The sequence below is a fragment of the Mauremys reevesii genome, linkage group 6 (genome assembly GCF_016161935.1).
Source record: "Mauremys reevesii isolate NIE-2019 linkage group 6, ASM1616193v1, whole genome shotgun sequence".
In the NCBI taxonomy this organism is placed as follows: Eukaryota; Metazoa; Chordata; order Testudines; family Geoemydidae; genus Mauremys; species Mauremys reevesii.
The window spans coordinates 41,503,187-41,529,227 of NC_052628.1; the positions used below are offsets into that span (position 1 = coordinate 41,503,187).

General features: G+C 41.8%; 1 protein-coding gene across 1 annotated transcript in view; it reads left to right on the forward strand.

Annotated features, from left to right (window-relative positions):
• Nucleotides 1-14,232: 14,232 nt before the first annotated feature.
• SLC30A5 (solute carrier family 30 member 5) overlaps nt 14,233-26,041 on the forward strand; it is a 28,846-nt gene continuing 17,037 nt past the window's right edge. Inside the window, exons 1-10 of the mRNA XM_039543550.1 lie at nt 14,233-14,517; nt 14,757-14,879; nt 16,504-16,570; nt 18,079-18,164; nt 19,392-19,479; nt 20,353-20,440; nt 21,782-21,858; nt 22,795-22,965; nt 23,696-23,984; nt 24,373-24,581. Of these exons, the coding sequence (XP_039399484.1) occupies nt 14,444-14,517; nt 14,757-14,879; nt 16,504-16,570; nt 18,079-18,164; nt 19,392-19,479; nt 20,353-20,440; nt 21,782-21,858; nt 22,795-22,965; nt 23,696-23,984; nt 24,373-24,581 (1,272 nt within the window). The 5' untranslated portion in view covers nt 14,233-14,443. The remainder of the gene's footprint in view (nt 14,518-14,756; nt 14,880-16,503; nt 16,571-18,078; nt 18,165-19,391; nt 19,480-20,352; nt 20,441-21,781; nt 21,859-22,794; nt 22,966-23,695; nt 23,985-24,372; nt 24,582-26,041) is intronic.

The window sequence follows — 26,041 nt, forward strand, 5'->3', positions numbered from 1 at the left end:
CTCGACAGCTAAAGTATTATTAATAATTATTTCTTTCTTTGATGCTAAAATGTTCCCTTATTCTCAATGCCTCAATATTTCTCTCCTTCCTTCTCCTTCTTCTCACTTTAAGTGCTTTCATGAAGATATTTCCAAAGGCCAATGAATATGTTCTGCCAGGGACAGAAGTGTGGCCTCGGTATATGTCCTGTTTACGCTGGAACCACGGTCAAGATCCTCAAAGGCATTTAGGTGGACGCTAGGCACTTACATGCTTTGAGGATCTGGACCCAAGCTCATATATATAAAGAGAGAGGGAGAGAGAATGAATGTGATGGATAATGGTCGTCTATTCTCTATGTATCATAATAAAGCAGCATTGATCCCCTTGAGGTCTGCAGAATGGAAGAAGAATGTGTAACATGGACTCTGACTTCATTTTATAGCTTAATATTAAAATAATTGGAAATAAAATATGAACAGAAATATCATAAATAGATTGTAGTCTGAGCTCTGCTTTCTATCTCTTTTCTATAGCTTTCATTTATCTCTGTGTCCTGACAATAGACTCTGTGTGGCTATGTCTACCCTGTTAGTTTCCTTCAAATTTCCCACCAGTGCAGTGCAACCAGGGGTAGTAACTGTGGGATAACTAGTGTAGTCTGACCCCTGGCATTTTAACTGCTAAGTCATTGAACCCTGCTCAGAGTAGGTCTAGAGAAGATGCTGTATACAATGCTAGTGGCTGTCCTACTCTAATGTTCCCACCATTGCTACAGCGAGTGATACTGGAAGGGTGGGAAATTTGAAGTAAAAAGCTAGTGTAGACAGGCCCATGAGGCTCAGTTTCTAGACAGCATGTGCTCCTCATTATTTTGGAATTATAAATATCACAATGGAGAGATGATGTAAGATATAACCAAAGCAAAGCTGCAGCCTTAATACTCAGAGTTAGTGTCATTTGTCTTTGCTCACACTGATCTTGCTTCATAGGTTTCCTAGAGCAGAACTCAGCTCTGTCAGCAAAAAGGGGTATTATAAAACATGTATATTGTAAATTCTCAGGGCAGAAGTAAAACATTTCTAACGGCTCAGATGTACTCAGAGAGAAAAGGAGTAGTTGTTTTGGTCTCAGAACCCAGTTAGTTTACAGTGCAAAGTTACAAAAATACTTGAGGTGATTTCAATTAGTTATTACAGTTTATACATCAAATCAAAAATTGATACATAGTGGAAAGTTGGTCTCATGGTTAAGGCACTGGACTGGGACTCAGGGGTTTGGATTCAATTGCCAACTCAGCCATAAATTCCTATGTGACCTCTGGAAAGTCACTTAATTGCTCTGTGTTTTATTAGCACAAGCTCATGAGTTCCTGCCTTGGCTAAAGACAATTATTCATGTTTTTTAATAAACTGAGCACTTGATCCTGAGAGGTGCTGAGCTCCTACATCTCACATTGACATCAGTAGTCAAATCCAGAAGCTGTTGCTGAGCAGGTGTGCAGGCTGGTGGCCAGGGCCCTGCATGTCTGCAAGTTTCCATCCTGAGAGGGCAGGTTTCCTCAGCAGCAAAGCTGATTCAAAGCTGCCCAGCCCCACCCCTCTGAGTCTGTAACTCCACTCTCACTGTCCTATATATCCATGGAGGTTGATAAGGAGTGAATTAACAGAGGCAATACCTCTTCTGATGGCTCTGCATAGGGTTCAGGCTCTCTCCAAATGACTATGAATCAGGAAACTACTGCTGTCCTTTGCCAGCAAAGCCATCTGGCAGCTCCAAACCAGAGCTGTCAGCCTGGAACAGGTTTCAGAGTGGTAGCCATGTTAGTCTGTATCAGCAAAAAGAACAGGAGTACTTGTGACACCTTAGAGACTAACACATTTATTTGAGCATAAGCTTTCATGGGCTAAAACCCACTTCATCGGATGCATGCAGTGGAAAATACAGTAGGAAGATATATATACACAGAGGACATGAAAAAATGGGTGTTGCCTAACTATAATGAGAGTAATCAATTAAGGTGGCTATTGTCAGTAAGAGAAAAAAGACTTTTGTAGTAATAATGAGGATGGCCCATTTCCAACAGTTGACAAGAAGGTGTGAGTAACAGTAGGGGGAAAAATTAGCCTGGGGAAATAGTTTTTACTTTGTGTAATGACCCATCCACTCCCAGTTTTTATTCAAGCCTAATTTAATGGTGTCCAGTTTGCAAATTAATTCCAATTCTGCAGTTTATCATTGGAGTCTACCCGTTGAAACTAAGGGAACCCACTTTCACAGGACACTACAACTAGAAGGGAGAGCAGCAGCGCCTCTAGGGACCACAGAATCCTCACTCTCAGTTACCAGTTTTGGGGAGGATGCTGTGTCTGAGCCCCTCTTCATCCCTCTGCCTTTCCTGTGGAGGCTACACTGCATACAACCCCAGGAGTCTGTTGGCTCCTTTGTAACAGAGAGAGCAGCAGGATCCTCAAAAGGTAGGTGGAGGGGCAGAGAGGTAATCTTCCCCCCTTCCCACATGCAGCAGGTCCAGACTGCAGAGTAGCTGAGGATCTTCTCTGTGCCTTCCATTAGGCCCACTCAGTATCAGAGCTCCCCTAGGCAAGGAAGGCAGGATGTGGGCCAAAGACTGTTGTAGTTGCTTAGTACTGCTGAGCATCACGCTGTATATGAGCAGGCAGGATAGAAAGCAAAATCACTGGTATAGTCCTGTTATTTATACAATCAAGTACCAAGCTTGGTTTATTGTTAAACAAAAGTTTTCTGATAATATGAAATTAAACTGACAGGAAATAACACACATGTTAAAATGTGGGATGATAGATGCTGCACGATTTGCTTTATGTAAATTTGATCTGGCACTATTGTCTGCTACTGATTTGATAAGGAACAGAGCTCACACACCATCTCAGCAAGTCTGAGCATGTTTTTTCTACTGTTTTATTTTCTGCTACATTGACCTCAACTGATAATTTCCCAGTAAAACCACAATAAATGGGTTATGTCACATTACAGGAAATCACAAAAGCCTCTCAAGTGACCGATTTTCAGGAGCTTTCCTGATTTTGCATCAAATCTTTTGCCTTCTCAATCTGCTATTGCTTCTGAGTCAATACTGGAGCTTTATAAAGCAGAAAATGTCAGATTTTAAAGTAACAGTAAAGCTTTCTTATTAAAGGGTTTCCTTTATCTAAACAAATTAAATATATAAGGCCTGATTTTTCTCTCACTTATAGTATAACTCCACCAGCTTCAACAGAGTTACTCCTATTTACAACAGTGTAAGTGAGAGGAGAATCAGATGCACAGTAAACCAAGTCATTATAATCCTTTTTCAGAAACAGCCCCCCTTTTCCACTCTTTCCTCCCCTCCCCCAGAACAGATGCCAATCCTGGAATTCTCCACCACTTGCTGTAGATCTCATTACTGAATGCAGGCAATAAGAACTGAACCAAGGTCCCTGGAATGTAGTCCTTTGCATGCGTCTCTGCAGTGGCTTATTGTGCTTTCATACCTGAAAACAGCAAGTGTCGGTGGTTGCATTAGAATGGGAAGAAAAATAAGAAGTGAAGTCAAAGCAAACTCTCTGTCTCCTCATACTGAATCAGAGGGAAGAGAGACACAGAAATCCTCTGCCACTCTGGTTATTCAGTTAATCCCAGCAAGTTTTTGTGGAACGGATGTTCAAATTGGCATTATTCAATAAACACAAAACTATAAAGGTATTTTCTGAACAAAATACTTAATGATTTCATTGACTGAACAACTTATACTTGGAGTACATACACATCTATTATAATCCTTATGGAATGTTGTGAATGAATTCCTGTATTCCATTGTCTTTATAATGTTGTTGTTTCACTGTTTTAAAAGCTTTTATTTTCAATATTTCTGTCGTTATTGCTGGTATGGATTTTTCTCCTATTTTTGGTCCTTTTAAAATATTCCCTGTACCTATCTACTTCCTTTCAATTTCCTTTCCCCATTTTCACTTTCTTGAAACAGGATGTTTGTTCTTCCTTTTTCCCATTTCCCCCACCTTTCCACAGCGTCTCTCTTCAATTCCCCAATCATTCACCAACTTTTTAAACTCTCCAGCTGCTGTCTTCCAACTGTCTAATTCATAATTCTCTAACTAAACTTTGTGCTGTTTGTTAACATCTCCCCCTTCTGGACATAGGACTCGTGACATGTCAATTGCACCTTGCATAAGTAACATAAATTTTAATAATGTCCCTGTTCATGAATGCAACAAGATGATCAGGTTCTATTGCTATTATTTCTGTAAAGCAAAACCCTAATGCTTTCATTTTCCAGCAGCCATACTGCTATGTACTCTGATACCTTCATCATGCCTCATAAGCTAAACGGCATTGTGCTGGGTTGCTGCTTTGGTAGAAGACCTCCAAGAAAGAACTGGACACTGCTGAGTGTGATTCAGTAGGTGGTACTCAGAGGAATAGAATTAAGGGTGGGTAAGATAAACAAATGCAGACTGGAAACTCTCTTTCTGACCTTTCCACATGCCTCACCTGTTGAAGCGTCCTGAGAGATATTTAATCTATATCCCTACTATTGCCCCTCTCCCAGTTCATTTATCAATTGATCTTAAATTTATTCTTGGATGCTTTTCCCAGAGTCAGTACTGACTCAATGCCTCAAAATGGTGTTAGAAGGTCCTACACTGCTGGAGATGCCATATGGATGAGCTAAAACCAAGATCCTCACCTCTTGTGATCATTAAAAATTCCACATCACTTTTTGCAAGAGTTAGCATTGTTAATAAATGCATCCGACAAAGTTGGTATTCACCCACAAAAGCTCATGCTCCAATACATTTGTTAGTCTATAAGGTGCCACAGGACTCTTTGCTGTTAATGCAGGGCATTAGCCCAAATCTAATTTGGGTAATTTCCTTCTACTCACTAAATTCCCCCTGAAGTTTCATTTGGTTATTGTAATCTTCCCTTCTTGACCTAAACTCTTCTGTAGTGTTTCTGTAAACCAGTGGTTCTCGAGCTGTGGCCCACGGGACACTTGCAGCCCAATTAGCACAGAGTTGTGGCCCATGTGACATCCTCAGGACCATAGAGGTAGTATTGGATGTGGCCCAAATAAGACATTGTGGGACACATCTGTGTCCCACAATGGTAAATAGGTTGAGAACCACCACTGCTTTAATCTAATAAATACTTTGTTTCTTATCCAAGATGTAGCTACTTTTCATTAGTGGATGAAGTACTCTCTGTGAGAAGATTTAATTGTTATGCTGAGAGTAAAACCTTGGTGAAGCTGGTGGAAATAACAGCTGTGCTTCATTCAGGATAGATGTAAATAACAGTTAAACTCCTTTAAGTAATGAGATAGTTGAAACAATAGATACCACTACTCATATCACAAGTCACATGCCAAGAATCTGAGCTATGTGGGTGGAGACAGTTGACTGGAGGCTGAATGCAAACCCGGGGGCTGGCTGCCTGTTTGATGGAGATGTGTGCATGAGAGACAAGCAACAGATAGATACACCACAGAAACAGACAGAAAATCCCTCCAGTCTCATAGGGTGAACTAAATTCTAGTCTTGTTTAGTACATCAAAAAATCTAAAGCCAGCTGAGCACTAGGGGGGCTTATAACTTAGTCCACATCACATAATGCATTAAAACTTCATAAGGAAAGCTGTATGTATCATGTTCAAGTTTAAAGACAAATAAGTTTATACTCAAAAGCAAGAACAGAAGATCTAATTAAGAAGTAGTGAAAGTGTAAAAAAATTCTGGAAAAAAAATTTCATCCTAAATGCTGCATACTTTTACCATTTTTAAAATATAGTGAATCACAGTTTCATTCTCAGTCTTGCTACAAGAACAGCTTGTGACTTAAATCCTCTGCTGTATGGTGCTGTGTATAAAACGCCAGGAACAATAAAAAGTTTTAAAAGTGCAATTTACTGAATGAAAAAGTCACATATCAGAAAACAGTACAACTGGAAATCTTGATGTTTCTTTTTAACACCAAGCAAGTTGCGGTGTTGAAAATCTCAAACAGAATTTCTAAAGCTTTAAGTGTCAAGAGACAAGGGCTGATGTTTTTGACCTGTAAGTTGCAATTTCTCTGTCCCAGAGCTGGCACTGTGGTACAATTTGTCATGATCCAAACAAGATAATATGGTGCTGCAAAAATGCATTATTAATTATTATTGTGGTTAATTAGCATTGCAGTAGCACTTAGGAAGCCCCAGTCAGGGGCTAGGCACTATACACAAAAACAATGAAAATAAAGTCCCTGCCCCAAAGAGCTTGCAGTCTACTCCTTTTACTGCCCTAAGATTTGCATAAGTATTCTCCATTATGATTGTAAATGTGCCAATTCAGTATTGTCTGCTATTTTAGACTGGGTGTCCTGTAGGGTTGCCACCTTTCCAACTGCTGGTAACCAGACCCCCAAGACCCCATCTCTTCCCCCAAGAGTACCCCCTTGCTTGCTGGATCATCTCCACTGTCCCCCAGCTGGGCTCCTCTCTCCAGAGCTGGGACAAATTAATGACCTGGTGCCTCCCCTGGCCCTGCGGTAACTGGACTTTTGGTGTCCGATCAGCACATCTGACTGGACACTGCCAGATCCCCTTTTAGACCAGACTTTCCAGTTGAAAACCAGACACTTGGCAACCCTAGTGTCCTGCCTAATATCATTTGTACTATAATGCTGGCAACAGACTATATTTCTACCACCCCTTTTGGGATCCTCATGAAAATGAGATGTTTATATTATGAGTAAGCTTGGAAGGTTTTGATTTTTTCACTAAATGTCGCTAAATGTTGATGTCACCATATGCACACAAACCAATCAAAAATATTTTTAGCAATAATCATCAAAATTTACAGATAGGCAAAGAAAAAAAAATGCTGCCTGATAACTTATTAGAGTCAAAATCCAGTGATTTAGACTTTTAAATTAGGCTTGTTACAAATGGACTACTAGCAAATGAACATTAAAAGCAGGTATGATTTGTTGATTTAAGGCTATTTCCTTTTTATATTTTGACATGTGATGTCGACAATTTGTGTTTTAACAGTTATAAAGCTTTAACTTTTTGAATCTCAGTGTCTACTGTCATTAAAATAATTGACTGACTTCCCCCCTCCACAAAATTTTCCTGCAATTGTAAAAATTTAAATTGATAAAAATCAAAAATGCATAAACACCGTAATTTTGTGCAACTGTAAAAATTTTAAGATACAAATAAAATATCAATATTATGGGTCAAAATCATTTAAAAAAATCAAATTCTGCAAAGCCCAATTATGAGGTATCCTAATTAGCAATACATTTACTTGAAATAATCTTGTAGACAAATATCAGAGGGGTAGCTGTGTTAGTCTGGATCTGTAAAAGCAGCAAAGAGTCCTGTGGCACCTTATAGACTAACAGATGTATTGGAGCATGAGCATTCGTGGGTGAAAGCTCCTGCTCCAATACATCTGTTAGTCTATAAGGTGCCACAGGACTCTTTGCTGCTCTTGTAGACAAAGGAAAGGAGAATTTATAATCTGATGCATAATAAATGCATTAGTTTGACTTATCTACATGTTTATCAGGTCAACTGCCTTCTGATTAAACATGCACAGATGCTTCACAAGTGCTTCTTGGAAGCTTCCCCTTCAACATTGTTACATCCTTTTAGAAAACACAAAAAAGATACACTAGCCCCAATATCTCAAGTGATTTTTTCCTTCCGGCCTGTTCCACATGCAGGTTGATTGTTTCTGAGTAGCATTAGGTGAGGTGAAGTGGCTGCAGCAATGGAAAATGACTAAAATCAATTTATCTGAAGTGCTATCTCCAGTGCCTTATTTATGATTCTTGTCAATTTCTATTCATTCCAGGAGACAAGAGGACAGAGACAAACACAGGACCAGATCATTCCTTTTAAATAAAATAAAAGTGCTCCTCAAAAATGTAAGGGGAAAGATATGCATAAAACCGCACTACAGGAGGGTTGCTCTTGCTACACTGTACCATTGATCAAATTACAGTCCTACCCCATGTGCATAGGCTGCAGTGGGTACAGTTAGTGGTAGCATGGTATGAATAAACATGAAGAATGGTATCAAAACCATCGGAAAGGTTGCTCATTTACAGCAGTTGCCAAGCTCACAAGAAGCAGGGTGATATCAATCAGGTCACTGAGAAAAATCACTATTCTGGCTAGTCCTGTGCTTACTGGTTGAAAGAGAAAGAATCAGTCAGTGCAGACACAGCTCTCCTACTGGTTTGAGATAGTAGGACACAGGAGCACTGTACATCAGCATGCTGGCAGTAGGCTATAAGTGAAAGTGAGCTTTGCAAAATATGGTAGTGGGTGCCAGACTGAAAGTGGCACTAATTAAAAGTTTGGTAAAATGTACCAGTACACCTCCTTTTTCCACGAACAAGTAGCTGTTGCCACACTCCTGGCAGTTATTTCAAATCTCTGGATTGTGAGTCTAATAGCATGTCTGAAATGTCAGCAAACACAATGATAGAGAGCATCAATGGGCAGCCTTGAGAAATAAGCACCTGCACAGACAAAAATCAACAGAAATATATCAATATAATAAGCAGTAAATGGAAGTAAAGAACAAATACCCATCTGAAAAGGTGAAAAGGCCTAACGTAACAGGAGATTCTTCTGTGCTAGCAGGTTAACCAAATATAAGTCACTGTGTAGGTAGATACTCTTTTTTTTTATCTTCATCAATCTTATTTCAATTAAGTTTTTGACCCCACAGCTTTTCCTTTCTATTAATTTTTGAAAACTGTAACCTTATTTATAAAGACAGAGAAGAATTTAATGCTTGTGGACTATGATTTTGGGTAACTAGTGGTGTTCCCCAAGGGTCAGTCCTAGGACCAATCCTATTCAATTTATTCATAAATGATCTGGAGAAAGGGGTAAACAGTGAGGTGTTGTTTGACAGATGATACTAACTACTTCAAGATAGAGAAGAGAGCAGAGATTGTGAACTTCAACAAGAAAAGATCTCACAAAACTAAGTGATTAAAAAAAAAAATAAAAAATGATTATTGATAAATGTAAAGTATGCACAAATTGGAAAAAATAACCCCTAACATAACACAACATAATGGGCTATGAATTTAGCTTACAACGAAAAGGAAAAAAGAGTCTTGGATGGTTCTGGTCTCTGAAGATGTGCAGAGAGTCGTGTGCAAAGCAAGCAGGATGTTAGGAATCATTAAAAGGATGATAGAAAGGATTAAAAGGGATAGAGAATAAGACTGAATATATATATATGCCCCCTTATATAATCCAATCTACGCCCGTGTACAGATGTGGTCTCCTCAAAAAAAAATATTCTACACAAAAAAAGGTTCAGAAAGAGCAGCTAAAAAAAAATTAGGGTTTAGAAGAGGGGAAGAGAGAGGAAAGATTAAGAGGCTAGGGACTCTTCAGTTGGAAAAGAGACAGTTTGGAAGGGGGAAGAGGATGAGGTATGGTATAAATCATGAGTGATGAAGAGAATGAGTGATGTTAAAAAGTTATTACACAAATACATACATACATAATATAATAATTAATAGGGGTCACCAAATTAAAATTAATAAAAAAAAAAAATTAAAAAAAGTCACGCAGCTTCTTCTTCACACGCAGCACACCTCCTGTAGCTGGGAGAGGAGGTTGTGAGGGCTAGGTGGAAAAACTAAAACAATGGAGGGGACTGGATAAAATGGATGGGTAAGAATGGTGTCCCCAGCTCTGTTCTGTCAGAGATGGAGATGGATGGCAGGAGAGAGAGATTTGATTGATGCCTGTTAGGTTCACTCCCTCCTCAAGGGCACCCTGGCCAACTGTCTGACAGATGACAGATGGGCTAGATAGATGGACCTTTGGTCTGCACGGCCTTTTCTTTTCTATATGTGTATGTTTAATATTCAGACGTTAAAGTATCATTCCTGCGTGAGAAAACTATATGCTGATTTCTTTGATTTGTGATGTAATGTAATGTCAAATTACAAAGACATTTGAACGGGCATTAGAATTAATCACCTCACTGAATCAGGTCCTAAATCAAAACACAATCAGAAGAGTAGTCAATCCTTGCTCAAGCAAGTGCTCTATAGCATGAGTAAGGCCAAGACATAATCATACATTGGCCGGCTCACCAGCTGCTCAGCGCAGCTTTGTCCCACATACACACCCCTCTCCCAACATGTCTGAGTTCCCTCCCTGGGATCAGGATTTAACCAGGACTAGCTGATACCATGCTGCACACTCTTTGCCCTGGCCTACGCTGACATGGTCAGCATTGTGTCAGCTCACTCAAACCTCCACAACTGTGTCTGAGGGTGGCTATGTTGCACAATGTAAATGAGCCCTGTGAGCACACCTGGCCCACGTGCATGCGTAGGAGAGAGCCCTTGGTGCTCCTTGAGCCTGGTAGTGCCTTGGTCTGAGCACCACACTGCTGCGAATTACACATGCTTCCTCTGTGACAGGCATGCCAGAAAGGCCAGACCCACAGGGAAATGGAGGGGAGGTAGAGGTTGCTAGGAAAAGCTGAAAGAGGATTGACTGATAGGGCGATCCCCAGGGGAGATGGACAGCCTGGGTTGCCACTGGGGGGCAGATGGGAAGGGGAGGCCAGACTGCCGTGAGGGGCAGATAAGGGGAGGCAGAGGCCAGGCTGTTATTGGGGAGCATAGGGTAGGCTGCTGTTGGGAAAGTGGGAAGCCCAGGCTTTAAAGTGCATGGGGAGGTCCAGGCTGCATGGAGAGGAGGGGACACAGGGCAGGGAGAGGCCCAGTCTCACAGAGGAGAGAGGGTACAAGGGCAGCAGGATGCCCAGGCTGCACAGGGGAGAGGGGTCACAGGGGCGGGTGGAGGCCGAGGCTGCATGGGAGGGGGAGGGTACAGGGGCAGGAGAAGACGCAGGCTGCACGGGTGAGAGGGATGAGGAGGCCTGTGACACTGATAGACCAGGAGCCAGCTTTTGCCAAGGCTGTAGGCATCAGCTGAGCACTGACAAATTCATAGCTGGAAATTAGACCAGCTCACCTGTATGTTAGTATTGTTCCAGTTAGGTATTAGACTTATAAAGATGTGTTTAGATACTATAAAATGTTTGGAACTTGCTGCATGCATTACTCTTTATTGTAATGTCTGTAGCCAGGGGTGGCTCTAGCTTTTTTGCCGCCCCAAGCACAGCAGTCAGGCAGCCTTCGGCGTCTTGCCTGCGGGAGGTCCCCGGTCCTGCGGATTCAGCATCTTGCCTGTGGGAGGTCCCCGGTCCCGCGGATTCAGCATCTTGCCTGCAGGAGGTCTGCCAGTCCCGCGGCTTCAGCGTACCCGCCACCGAATTGCCACCGAAGCCGCGGGACCGGCAGGTCACCCCAGTGGCTTGCCGCCCCAGGCACACGCTTGGAGCACTGGTGCCTTGAGCCGCCACTGTCTGTAGCCCATGCTATAAGGTAACGTGTATGTTTTACTTTATAACTGTCAAAATGCCTGCTCTGAACTTGTGAACCCAGGCTGCAGGAGGGTTTCCCCACCCATCAAGGACTATCAAAACTAAGTGGGCCATTGTGAAGCACCATGATACAAAGACTGGGCTAATGGCCCTCACATCCGTGAAGATATTACATGCAAGGAAGCTCCTTGCATCAGCTTGAATTCTGAAGGAAGGAAATAAAGATAGCTGGCATGAAAGTTCTTCATCTCACTTTGCTGTTTGGACTCTCACGGGTTGGAGCTAGGAAACAAAAGTACAGATCCCCAGGGTCAACCTGGGTTAGCCCTAAAAAGACATTCAGCTGTCATCTTTTGGAACCATATCGATTGTAACCCATGTATGTATATATAGTACCTGCTTTAATCTGTAAATAACTCTCATTTCTTTTAGCTAGTTACTATAGGATTTGCTACAAGCGTTGTCTTTGGTGTGAGATCTGAGGGACAAATTGACCTGGGGTAAATGACTGGGAGCAACCTGAATATTTTGTGAATTTTGGAATATAGCAACCATCTATTACAAAATCCAGCTTGCCTGGGTGGTGGGAAAAACTGGAATGCCCAAAGGGACTGTCTGTAACTCCATGGCAGTCTTGCCAACCCCAAATGTTCAAAAACCATGAGTCAGGCTCATCAAAAATCATAAGATTGGCTTTAAAATCAAGAGATTGTGTAAAAATGATAGATGTGGAGTTCTTTTTATTTGCCTTCTGCTTTTTGAGCCTTTAGGGTGCACTGGGGTCACATTTTGAAGCTTTTTTCACAAACAAGAGAGCTAAAAACTTACTTTTTCTTTAATAAATGAAGGCAGAAACCATCACCTCTCCACTTGACTCCAGGAGCTGGGGCATTAAGGAAAATAATAATTACCAGGAGACTCATGACAAAATCATGAGAATTGGCAACACAGACTGTGATAGGACTTTAGAAGTTCACATCTGTTACTGGAAAAAAAAACAGGAGTACTTGGGGCACCTTAAAGACTAACAAATTTATTTTAGCATGAGCTTTCGTGAGCTGCACCTAAATTTGTTAGTCTTTAAGGTGCCACAAGTACTCCTGTTTTTTTTGCGGATACAGACTAACACGGCTGCTACTCTGAAATCTGTTACTGGGTTGGTGAAACCCAATTATAGAACATACCACTAGTTTGGAGTGTCTGCCCTGCGTCTTGAGAGTCTTCCCTGAGGTTTGCACTCACGGATCAGATAGCATGACAAGGCCCAGGCTGGGAGGAAGGACATAGGGGAGGAGGCAGCCCAGGCTGCACAGTGGAAGGGGGCACCCAGGGTAGGGGAGGCACAGGCTCCCACCCAGGGCATAAAGTGGAAGGCACAGGGCAGGGGGTCCCAGGCTGCATGGGATGTGGGGGGAAGGAAGAGGCAAGGTAGGGCAGGAAGAGGCTCAGGGCAGGGGTAGGGGTCCCAGGTGGCACTGGGGAGGGGCCGGGCACGGGGGCAGTGTGGGGGGGAGGAGGAAGGAGCAGGACAAGGGGGCAGTGCGGGGGGGAGGAAGGAGCAGGGCAAGGGGGGGCAGTGTGGGGGGAGGAGGAGGAAGGAGCAGGGAAAAGGGGGCAGTGTGGGGACAAGCAAGGGGGCAGTGCGGGGAAGAGGAAGGAGCAGGGCAAGGGGGCAATGTGGGGAGGAGGAGGAAGGAGCAGGGTAAGGGGGCAGTGCAGGGGCGGGGACAGGGCAAGGGGAGGAGGAAGGAGCAGGGCAAGGGGGCAGTGTGGGGAGGAGGAGGAAGGTGCATGGCAAGGGGGCAGTGCAGGGGCAGGGACAGGGCAAGGGGGCAGTGCGGGGAGGAGGAAGGAGTAGGGAAGGGGACAGTGAGGGGGAGGAGGAGGAAGGTGCATGGCAAGGGGGGCAGTGCGGGGATGGGGACAGGGCAAGGGGGCAGTGTGGGGAGGAGGAGGAAGGAGCAGGGAAAAGGGGGGCAGTGCAGGGGCGGGGACAGGGCAAGGGGAGGAGGAAGGAGCAGGGCAAAGGGGCAGTGCGGGGAGGAGGAGGAAGGTGCATGGCAAGGGGGGCAGTGCAGGGGCGGGGACAGGGCAAGGGGGCAGTGCGGGGAGGAGGAAGGAGCAGGGGAAGGGGACAGTGCGGGGAGGAGGAGGAGGAAGGTGCATAGCAAGGGGGCAGTTCGGGGACAGGGCAAGGGGGCAGTGCAGGGAAGGAGGAAGGAACAAGGCACGGGAGGCAGTGCAGGGAGAGGAGGAGGGAGCAAGGGGCAGTGCGGGGAGGAGGGAGCAGGGCAAGGGGGCAGTGCGGGGGGGAGGAGGAGGGAGCAGGGCAAGGGGGCAGTGCGGGGGGGAGGAGGAAGGAACAAGGCACGGGGAGGCAGTGCAGGGGAGAGGAGGAGGGAGCAGGGCAAGGGGGCAGTGCGGGGGGGAGGAGGAGGGAGCAGGGCAAGGGGGCAGTGCAGGGGAGAGGAGGAGGGAGCAGGGCAAGGGGGAGCAGTGCGGGGGGAAGGGGAGAAGGAGGAAGGAGCAGGACCAGGGGGGCAGTGCGGAAAGGGGCAAAGCGGGGGGGGGAGACAGTCTTCCGTGCGGGCACAGGTCAGGGAGGCCCGGCTCACTGCCTGCGCCGCATCAGGCAGTGCCCTGCTCCGCCCCCGCGCTCCTTAGCGGGCGGGTCGCTGCTGCGCTCCGCGGCCGCCCCAGGCCGGCAGGTGGCGCTGCCGCGAGCCGGGCCCTGTCCCTAGCCGGGCGGGTCCATTGGGCCGGAGAGGGGGAGGGCGCTGGCGCTCCCCCGCGCGCCGCGCTGTAGTGAGGGGTTCCGGCCGCTGAGGACGTGGCTGGCCCGGCTCAGGCTCCGCAAGTTCCGCTGCGGGCCGCGGCCTACGGGCCTTGCCTCCCTCCCGAGCGAGCCAGCGCGCCCGGCCCAAGCTCGCAGCACGCGGAGGATGAGGAGGCCCCGCGGCGGGGGAGGCGGCCTCCGCGGCTCCTGAGACCCGGCATGGAGGCGGCCTACAGCGGCGAGGCCCTGGCCGGAGGCGGCGGGCTGGGGCCCGTGGATGTGCCCAGCGCCCGGTAACTGCAGCGCCCAGCGCGAGGAACGCGGGGACTGGGCCCCTCTCCGGGGTCTCTGCTCAGGCTGCCAGCGGGGGGCGAGGGGAAGTGGAGGGGGGCCCTGCGCTGCCCGCTCGGGCTGTATTTCACCCAGTGCCCAGGCGGGCAGAGGGCCTCTGCGCCAGCCTGCGTCCCCGGGTGCATCTCGGTCCCCGCGGCCCCTGCTTAGGAAATGCCTGTGATCATTTGTTCTTTTGCAGGCTGACTAGATACATTGTGCTGCTGTGTTTCACCAAGTTTTTAAAGGCTCTGGGACTTTTTGAATCCTATGATCTCCTGAAAGTGGTCCACCTTGTCCAGTTTATCTTTATAGTACAGCTGGGGTAAGTGTGCCGTTGTTTAAGCCTTTTATAACACTGCTGCAGCTTCTTTCATTTGAGACTAGTTTGGTGGCAATGAACGCCTGGGTTTCTTTCCATTGGGTTAGTAAAAGATTCATTCTGAAAGAAAAAAAGTTTCGTTCATAATAAGTCAAGGGCGTTTGTGCCTTTTGTGTGCTGCATGACAGGTTGTTAAAGGGAAAAACCTTCCTTGTTTCTGATGGGATGTACATTTCGACAAAGCATAACAGCTCCTGACAGAGGTGCAAGAAAAAAGTTGAGATGCTTTGTTGTCCTGTCCAGCTACTGGGCCTGCTTTTTCTTTACCCCTTTTTAGATTTTTATTTTCAATGTGGAATTTTTAGGTACTGATGTAGTGATGTTTAGAGTGTAGCTGCTTTGACTTTCTTATTAGATAACGGGTAGTCTAAGCATACTCTTGCCATGGATGGTAAAAGAATTTGTGTTGTAATGCATAGCTGTATGATGCTACAAAACTAACCGTTTAATTGATAATAGAAATGCAATGGTAGATGCATTTAAAATGATCATCCCAAATTCTAGTAATAGTCCCTGTACTTAAGAGGAGGAATATCTAAAACCCTAATCTTTTAAGCATACTTACTGTAGTTTGAGAAACTATAGGGAAGAAGGAGAATTTTTTTAATTCATTAAAGTGCTTGTAGTTGCTACTTTTAGACAGATGATGTAATGACAAATATTTAGTAAAGAGAATAAATGTGTATCTAGAATATTTCATTTAAGTAAAAATTACAAGTAAGATCAGTGTGGTCTCTTCTGCTACCCTTTTCTTTGGAAGGAAGCTAAGCTGCCCTCCACTCTAGAATCTTACTTCCTACATCTATTGTCATCATTAATAGCTTTGTTAGTAGCTGGACCAATACTAATTTAAGCTTGGCTCATAACGAGTTGTGAAAGCTGTGCTATAACTAACTTGATAACATTGACTAATATCAATTAGCTTATGTCCCCATTTTATTTCCACTTTTGGATTTTTCACCTGGCTATTTCCAAACAACATAATCTTCTTATTTTTTTTTCTTTTAGTTTATTTTTTATGGTTTATTGGGTATACTGTTTCAGGCCAGTTCTAGTACAGGTGTGTGTGGGTGAGTGGCTTTATTTAGTTTTTATGCACTCAGAAACCTTCAGGTAGGGGCACCTTAGAAATGAAAATGTAACAGTAGTATTATATAATCATGCTCCCCTTCAAAACTCTATTCTTTTCTACACATTCACTTATTTTGATTCCTGCTAATTGTGATTTAACAACCATTTGGCTATCCTCTGCCAGACTTGTATGGCTGGCAAAGTAGGCAGGACTAAAATTCATTTGCTACAAAAAGCTTACTGAAGCTTATGGCTACTTGAATAGCTGAAATGGGCTATGGGGGACAGAAACATATTGAACCACTATTGTTTTTTCCCTCCTACAAAAGCCAGGTAGCATTCATTTAAAATACAAGTGGAGCTGTAGAATAGTTACTTGCTACGGTGTGAGAAGCAATTGCCTAAAACTAGTGTGAATAATAAAATAGCTATATTTGAACTTTGACTGAAAGTGCACTTGAACTAGTACATTAATGGAGAATATTTCCCCTAACAGGTCTGCATTTTTTATGGTTTTGTTTCAAAAGCCATTTTCTTCTGGAAAAACTGTGACCAAGCGCCAGGTGAGTTGACTTATACCTAATGCTTGAACACTCACTTTTAGATACTCTGGGACAATATGAATAAGGGCTCTAGTAAAATGTTCACTTGCTCGCTGGAAGTGAAAGGGATGTTTCTGGTTTCATATGGAAAACATGGCTGGGATTTTCAAAATGACCTAAGTGACTTAGGAGCTCAAGTCCCATGGAAAATTACATCCTCCCTGAGCACTCTGTTCTTTATCAACTAACATGCAAATAGCTGTAAATATGAAGAGATCAGTCCTAAGCTGAACCCTGGGGAATGCCTCCGGGACCAGGAGGAGAGGGGTGGCCCAGAGGATTGTATTGTTCAGGAGGGTCTGAGCCACCAGCTTTTCAGCCCCTTTGTGCTGATCCCACAGTGCAGAGGAGTCCGAGCAGTTGTCAGAATGGAGCCTGAAATAAGGAGAGGAAGAACTTTTGTTGTCACCCCTTCCCCGCATTCATCTTTATATAAAATAATTGCTTGTGCCACTACATAGTCATTTGGAGTGTATTTAGTATAGAGGATCTGAACCAGGAAATGTCCTAAAGGTAAATTTGGCTTGAGAAAGCTCATGGCAGAATTTAAAAGAAAGTGAGAGGAGGACCAAATTCCTTGGTTTTGTCATATATCAGGAAAAAATCTATCTTTCTGTCTGCTAAAGGTATTCATTTGGTCTTTACTGAAATTTTGGATTTTTAAGATTTCTGGCGTAAGATTAACTTGAGTGGATTATTTTAAAAAATAAAAATTGCATCTAACTTTATCTAGTTTGTCTGGTTTAAAACAAGAAAATATATCTATTGTTCACAGTGCTGTTGTAGCCATGTTGGTCCCAGGATATTAGAGAGACCTGGTGGGTGAGGTAATATCTTTTATTGGACCAACAGAACTTCTCACCCACTTGTCTCACTAAAATACATCCTAAGTAGTTTTATTTTAATAAAAATGAGCTGCATCTCCTGATAAAGACTTCTTAAATCATAATCCTTCAAATTTTAGGTGCATGCTTAATTGTAAGCACGTAAGTAGTCTCAGTTGACTGGGATTAAAATTAAGTACATTTGTAAATATTTGTAGAGTCAAGGCCTTAGTTTTATAATGTTGAATAACTTTATCTAGCACTGTGAATGTTTGTCAGATGTATTTTATTGTGTAATACACTGAGTGTTAGCATCTTTAGTCCACTAAGTAAATTTGACTTCAGCCTAACTATTGTAATCCATGGATTTTTTTTTAAAAGGCACTAAAACTACATCCAAAGAATTTGCCACTGTGATAGAAAATGATAAAAGTAAAGAATTTCAGCCATAAAATGTATTTCCAAAAGTAAACATAATGGATCATTGTGAAGTAGTCAAGACAAGTCAGATTGTTTTAATTTTTGAAGATGCTCTATGCATACATTTTAATGTTCCTTTAATGTAATGATTGGTATGTGAACTGAATGCAAGATGTTTGTTGGAAAGCAGGCAAAAAATGTTAATAAAATGTTTTTCTTTTATAGTGGATCAAAATAGTTAAACATGCTGTTGTTGGCTGTATCATTTCACTTTTGTGGTTTTTTGGCCTCACTCTTTGTGGACCTCTCAGGTAATGTACATGCCTGAAAGCATACTTTATTTTGTATACACTAACTTAATTTGTTTTATAGTTATTTGAAATAGCAATTCTGTACACTTAATTTCTTTTTAAATGAAGTGTGTTTGATAAAAATAAATCCTCAGATGAGAAGCCATTATTCAGTTCCTGGTTTGCTACAGGACATCCTAGTTTACTCCTTTTAGCATGGAGGGGCTGAGCGTACTGTGGTAATGGTAATACTCTTAGGTCTGTGTAGAGAAGAAGTCCCTTGCATCACGCAGTGATAGTCCCTTTAGTTCATTAAGTGGCAATCTTGACTGATTCAGAAAGGATCAGAAAAAAGATGACAACATTGGACTTCCAGAGGTGAACAGCTTCGGGAAAGCCTCTCTCTGAATAGTTAATGTGTGGAGATAGGGCTTAAAGCTATCTAATTCTGCAAAGGTTAAGCTTTTGTTTAAAAAAGGGGGGGTGGGTGGAGGGGAGGTTTAGCTCTTATGATAGCAAAGATGTCCAAATGTGAATCAGTTTACTGCTGTTTTCTCAGGTCAGCTGAAAGTTCCAGTGCCTTTGTGAATGCTAGATGTTTTCCCAAGCAGAAGCAATGAAAATGTAGTCACTTTTACTGCTGCTATTAAGAAAACTATGCACATTTGTAAAACTGACAAACTGTCACTTTCAAACTTCTGCTGCTTGGGAAAGCTACCAGCAGTAGAGGAAGTCTCTGGAGTTATGAATGGTGGATGAGGATCCAAAAGTGAGAACTATATGTTGTCTGCATTGAGGCAATTGTATGAGAAGGAAATCAGCTCCTCAGTAATCAGAAGTTAACAGGAAAAGAAAAGGTCCTTTTCCCAAGCAGAGAACAGGGAACTTCAGATTTATCAGACATTATTGTAATATGAACATTAATTCCATCTTGAGCAATTTGATTCTTGATGCTCTAATAAAGCACGCTACTGTTTAAAAAGTGTTTCGGTAGTTACTACTGCTCAATTACTGTACATGATCTATTATTTGAGCTAGAAAATAGGTGTTTTTATGTGATTTGTCATCATGGCAGAGTCTATCAACAGCTGGATTGCTGGACTGCACTTCAGGTTCCCTATTCCTATTGAAGCTATATATTAAATCCTTGACCTCCCTTCCATTTCATTTTAGTTGAAACCAGGTATATCAAGCTAGTGCATCATATTGAAATGGACGTGATAATAATTGGTGTCTCTTGTTTTGTAGGACATTGTTGCTGTTTGAGCACAGTGATGTTGTTGTTGTGTCACTGCTTAGTGTTTTGTTCACAAGTTCAGGAGGAGGACCAGCAAAGGTATTTAAATACTTTTTGTTGAAAAAGACCATTATAATGTATAACTTTAAAATGTAACAGGTATTCAGGAATACAGAAGAGGTAAACCTAATTGTTTCCGACTCAAATTCATAAAAGGGGTAGATAAATTATGTATATTTTAAGTTTAAATGTAGGTGAAACTACAATCTGTACTTCCTTTTTTAATGAAATAAATATGCAAACAGGTGCACATACAAGGAGTAACAACATGAAAAGGTGTTTGAGATTCATGATGATGAAGAGATGCAAGGAGTTTATCATTTGTATGCAGAAGAAACTTAAAATATAGTATTTTGCATTTGTATAGCACTTTCCACCCAAAGTGATTTACAAACATTAGTAAATTAAGCTTCATATCTCTGTGAGCAGAGAAACAAGAAAATATCCCCATCTTATGGATGTTTCAACTGAAGTACAGAGAGATTAGGTGACATTCCCAGGGTCACATACAGCAACCATAGCCATATTCTCAAAGCAAATAATTCTGATAATACCTTTCATCTATAGATCTCAATGTGCTTTACAAAGGAAGCAAATATGATTATCCCCATTTTACAGAAGGGGGAAATGAGGCACAGAACTGCTGTGACTTGTCCAAAGTCACTTAAGTCTGACAAAAGCTTGGTTATTAAAAAAACAAAAACAAAAAAAAACCCCTATATTCAGATCAGCTTCTCCAAATGTAATTTTTGCTTTAAGGATTTTGTTTGGACTTTGTTTTTCTTGTGTTTACACTTACATGCACGCACCTGGCGGGAGGGGAAAAGCCCTTTGCATGGTTTTTTTGCAACTTTTTATGTTTGCCATCCAAATAAGCCATTTTATATTGATGCCCTTTTGTTGTCTTTCCAGACAAGAGGTGCTGCGTTTTTCATCATTGCTGTGATCTGTTTATTGCTTTTTGATAATGATGATCTCATGGCTAAAATTGCAGAACATCGTATCCTTTCTTACCATGTGTTTGGAGAAAAAGTGTAATTTAGCCTTGTTTCAACTGCATTTTCCTTTCCAGAGCATTGTACTCATGACTGGAAAGAAAAGAGGGAACAGTCATTCTGAGCAACTAATCCAGTCAAATGCATGTCATTAGTTACTTTAATGATAACAGCATTGGCTATACATTTGCTATAAATAATTACGATCTAAATGACCATAATGACAGAAAAATCCCAATTTAGTTACCAGGCCCCTTCAGCTAGCTAGAAGCCTCTCTGTTCAGTTTCCCTCTCAACGAAAACTTGAGGCGTATGTCCCAGGAGTTGTGGATGCTCAGCACCTCATAGTATGTCTATACTGTGCAGTTAACCTGTGTGGATCGGCATATGGGTTAGCCTAGCCTGGTCTGAATCTCCCCTCTGCAAAGCTATACCCACATTTTTGTGTCCTCACTGTTTATGCAATCCCATGTATGTCTGGGGTACATCCCATGGTTTCTTGTGCTGAGGTACTCATTCTTTGTCAGTCATTTGTGTTAGCTGCAGGAGAGCTTGTCTGTCCTTTGGAAGGAATTGTGGGAAGGACATTAGAGGACTGTCCGTACTCGAGTGATTTAGCATGCTCATCCACACCCAATCTTACCAGTTGTCTTCCTTCATTTTCTGTTAGACCAATTTCACTTGCTTCTAAGTTTAAAATATAATTTTTGTCTATTCAGAAGGAATAATTTTTTTAATTTTTTTATCTTGATTGCACCTCTCTCTCTTTTTTTTTTTTTTTTTATTTGTCAATTTCATTAATTTTTCTCAAGTTTAAATTTTTGTTTGGAAACTCTTCAAAAGCTGTCTATTAACAGAATGTTTCATACTTCAGATATGTCATTGAATTTTCACTGGAAGCATTACTTTATTTATCATCTAAAATTTTATTTGTGGTATCCAGTTCATCCTCTTAAGTCCAAATAATTACCAGATTTAACATCAGTGTTAAGACTAGCTTATGTGAAATGTTTCAAATTCTTTCATTGAGTAACATTATTTCAAATATTTTCCCTAAGGAAGCAATAGACTTATGGAATTCTGTAATTTAAAATTTTAGAATTATCCAAACTTCAAAGCTTAATTGGATTCCAATTTTACTTTCTTTAAATGTACATGGTTTCCTCTATTGATCTCCTATGGTATTTACAGTTTCTGGTCCTCTTGTATACCTGTAGCTGTGTTTTCATTATTTTTTAAATAACATCAGTAAATCACTTTGATCCTTATGAGAATGAGGTTGAAATGTGGTTGGGCAGTTGGAAGAGGGTTCATTTGGAGAATCTTCCTTAACTTAATTTGTTTAGCTGAGGGACATCATGACAGTGCTCTTACCCATGTTCTTCATACAATCATTGCTTTCCTAGGAGTTGCAGATCACAAGGTAAGTTGTTTTTCTTCAGTAATCTATATGCTGAATTATTGAATGATGTGTTCACAGAATTTTTATGAAGAGAGCTGCATTAATTCAAAATATCCTATCAACTATTTACTTAGCAGCATTTTGCTTTAATACATAAGCTGAAAGTATCTATTAAATTTGTTCCTTTTTTACTTGAAGTAGTTTTATTTCAACTGTGACTTAGATATTCATGACCCTTAATAGACAAGCCCTCTGTTCCCTAGTGTTATCAATCATTGTCTTGTGTGTCTGTCTCTTTCCCACGCTTCTTGGAGCCTAAGAGCCAGATTCTGATACCCTCACTTGAGTTGGGTGATACCCCAATTTTGCTGCACTGGCAAATGAGAAGCCGAAAAGAAAATACTGAATTTATGATAGTTAGAAAACATTGGCCTTATTTAAAAATAAATCAGACAGATGAGTTAAGTTAAATTGGTTAGCCTAGCACAGGGTAGATTAGACCTAAGAAATATGAGAAGCTAATTTTGTATATGTACATATATTTTGTAAAGATTAGGGAACAATTTCTAAAGAAAAGGTTGGGGAGAAATGACACAGGGCTTGAATGAGGATAAATAAATACAAAGAGTGTGGATGATATAAGATGATTCCATTTTATTTTCAAACATTTCCAATGTGCTACTTTGTGGGTAAAAGAAGGGAGAATGGCAAGAGAAATTGAAGATGGAGTTCCAGTTAAAAATACTGGGAGTTGCAAATTGTCATAGAATGTTACTGTTAGCAAATAAAGCTTATCTTTGGAGGGGACAGGGGAATACCTTGTCTGTGTCTTATGTTAATAAGTAAAAGGAGGAAATAAGGAAAAGAATATTAATATTCTGTCATGTAAATACTACTTATATTTGAGTGAGGTAGTTGACTCTTAATTACTGCTAATAGGATTTATCTGTGTTGCAGGGTGGAGTGCTGTTGCTGGTACTGGCATTGTGTTGCAAGGTTGGTTTTCATATGGCTTCCCGAAAGCTCTCTGTAGATGTAGGTGGAGCCAAGCGTCTTCAAGCTTTGTCTCATCTTGTTTCCGTCCTTCTGTTGTGCCCATGGGTCATCGTCCTATCTCTGACAACTGAGGTAACAGCATAGCAAGGGTTCATCAGCAAAAATGACTGATATTCTGCATTTTTAAACTGCAACATATACCTTTCCTTTACAATAATTTATTCTACATTATTGAAACTTTACTTTTCTTGAGATTTTCCTTGAAAAATAGATTGGTTTTATATGCACAGTGTTTCTGAGACGTACATATGTGTGATTTGATTTTGGTTTTTTTTGGTTGGGTTTGCTCTCTCAAGACTCATAAGAAGAGGATATATTGGACTGTGTGCAGTAGTTTGGTTTTTCTGCTAACCTTACAGAGGCAGTGATGATGAAGATATTGTTTCTCTTGGGGAATACATGTTTGTTCTAAATTTGCAGCTTTTACACCACTATCTTTCTATGTAGAGATAATTAAATCAATAAAAAACATTTTTATAGCAAATCAACTTCATTAATTTCCTAACTGGATGTTTTTCTAGAAGACTTGTTCTAATTCAACCACAGCTATTGGACTTGAAGCAGTAATTAATTCATGGAAGTTCTGTGATCTGTGTTATACAGGAGGTCAGACTAGATGATCACGATAGTCCCTTGTGGTATTATAATCTATGAATCTGTGAATACCTGTTTATTTAAAGTATCTAAAGTATAGCAAACGTGCAATAGACTAAATACTAGATACATAACTGGTACTATATGTAGGTGACACTTCTGCCAACCTGTGATCAATACCACTAAGAATTTGTTCTTTTTATCACAGAGTAAAGTAGAATCCTGGTCCGCTCTCATCATGCCTTTCATAACGGTTATCTTTTTCGTCGTGATCTTGGATTTTTATGTGGAGTCCATATGTTCTGTCAAGATGGAAGCCTCAAAGTGTGCCCGTTATGGATCGCTGCTCATTTTAATTAGTGCGCTGCTTTTTGGCAGCTTCTGGACACATCCAATAACAGATCAGCTTCGCGCTATGAACAAGCCAGCACACCATGAAATCACAGAGCATGTTCTCTCTGGAGGAGTGGTAGTGAGTGCCATTTTCTTCATTTTATGTACGTATTCCTTTTTTTCCCCGTTAAATGATCAACCAGTTAAAAATAATTATATATTACTGGAAGGTCACAAAAAATATTTCTCTGTAGAATTCCACCACAGTTGGAATCCACAGAAGCATGGGTGAGGGGGAAAAGCACAGTATTGTAGACCCACGGCTACATTCATAATTCATTGCCTACAAAAAAGGATACAGTAAATCTTTCTGCTTGTGGAAATGATGATCCAATCTAGTATAACAATAAAATGTTAGCCTTGAAAATGAAGCTGGTGACTTTCACCACCTTGATATGCTTGTGGAAGTTTTAATCATTGATAAAACACTTGCATTATCAATCATCCATAAAGATTAAAAACAACAACAAAAACATCTACCTCTCTTTGCAGCTGCCAATATTCTGTCCTCCCCCTCCAGGAAAGGGCAGAAAGGCACTCTTATTGGCTATTCTCCTGAAGGCATTCCTCTATATAATTTTATGGGCGATACTTTGCAGCATAGTTCTCAGTCATTACCCCGGTTTATTAAAGAGTCACTGAAACAAATCCTTGAGGAGTATGACTCTAGACAGATTTTCTACTTCTTGTGCCTAAATCTGGTAAGTGCACTTTTTTAACCTAATAACAAATCATAGTAGAGAAAAAGGGTCAATCTCTAAAATTTATTGGCAACTTTTAACATGACCTTTAACTTAGAATCATAGAACTGGAAGGCACCTCGAGAGGTCATCTAGTCCAGTCCCCTGCACTCATGGCAGGACTAAGTATTATCTAGACCATCCCTGACAGGTGTATGTCCAACCTGCTCTTAAAAATCTCCAGTGATGGAGATTCCACCACCTCCCTAGGCAATTTATTCCAGTGCTTAACCACTATGACAGTTAGGAAGTTTTTTTTCCAGAACTTAGTTAGTTTTGGCATAGTTATTTAATGGAATCTTAAGATCGAATACATTTTTGCTGGGTCTTCTGTGAAAGACAGGATAGTTTGACTTACTTGTCAGGTTAATATGAATAATCATGGCACCTTGTATGTATTTGTATGGCGACTAGCACAAGGGGCCTCACTCATTATTGACTCTTCTGGGCCCTACTGCAATGTAAATATTCCCTGACAAAGCACTGAATGCATTTACAAAGACTGCACCTGTTTCCTGCCCTGAAGATCATACAATCCAATACACACAAGACACTCAACAGTAATTCAGGAAAGAGTGTTGAAAGACAGGGATCAAGGTATGAAGGATTTCTGGAATAAATTGATTTGAAGAAACGGAGAGGGTGGTTGGTGGACAAGAATTGGGAAACAATTCCAAATGTGTGGCACAGTATGATGGTGTGATGATGGAGGTGAAAGATGACTGAGAAACAAAATGAGTAATTGGCAGTAGGAACAAAATCAGAGATGTAGTGGGGGAACAGGGGAGATCACATAAGACATAGAAATATGAGCAATGAGCTTGAGTGCCTGCAGATAAGAGAGAAAGTGGGAAGTTAGGGTACGTCTACACTACGGGACTATTCCGAATTTGCATAAACCGGTTTTGTAAAACAGATTGTATAAAATCGAGTGCGCACGGCCACACTAAACACATTAAATCGGTGGTGTGCGTCCACGGTCCGAGGCTAGCATCGACTTCTGGAGCGTTGCACTGTGGGTAGCTATTCCGTAGCTATCCCATAGTTCCCGCAGCCTCCCCCGCCCCTTGGAATTTCCGGGTTGAGATCCCAGTGCCTGATGGGGCAAAAATCATTGTCGCGGGTGGTTCTGGGTAAATGTCGTCAGTCACTTCTTCCTCTGGGAAAGCAACGGCAGACAAGCATTTCACGCCTTTTTTCCCTGGATTGCCCTGTCAGATGCCATAGCATGGCAATCATGGAGCCTGTTTTGCCTTTTGTGACTGTGTACTAGTATGTGTACTAGATGCCGCTGACAGAGGCGATTCAGCAGCGCTACACAGCAGCATGCTTTTGCTTTTGCATGACAGCAGAGATGGTTACCAGCCATACTGCACCATCTACCAATCCATAAATTGGTAAAAAGATGAGCATGGCTACCA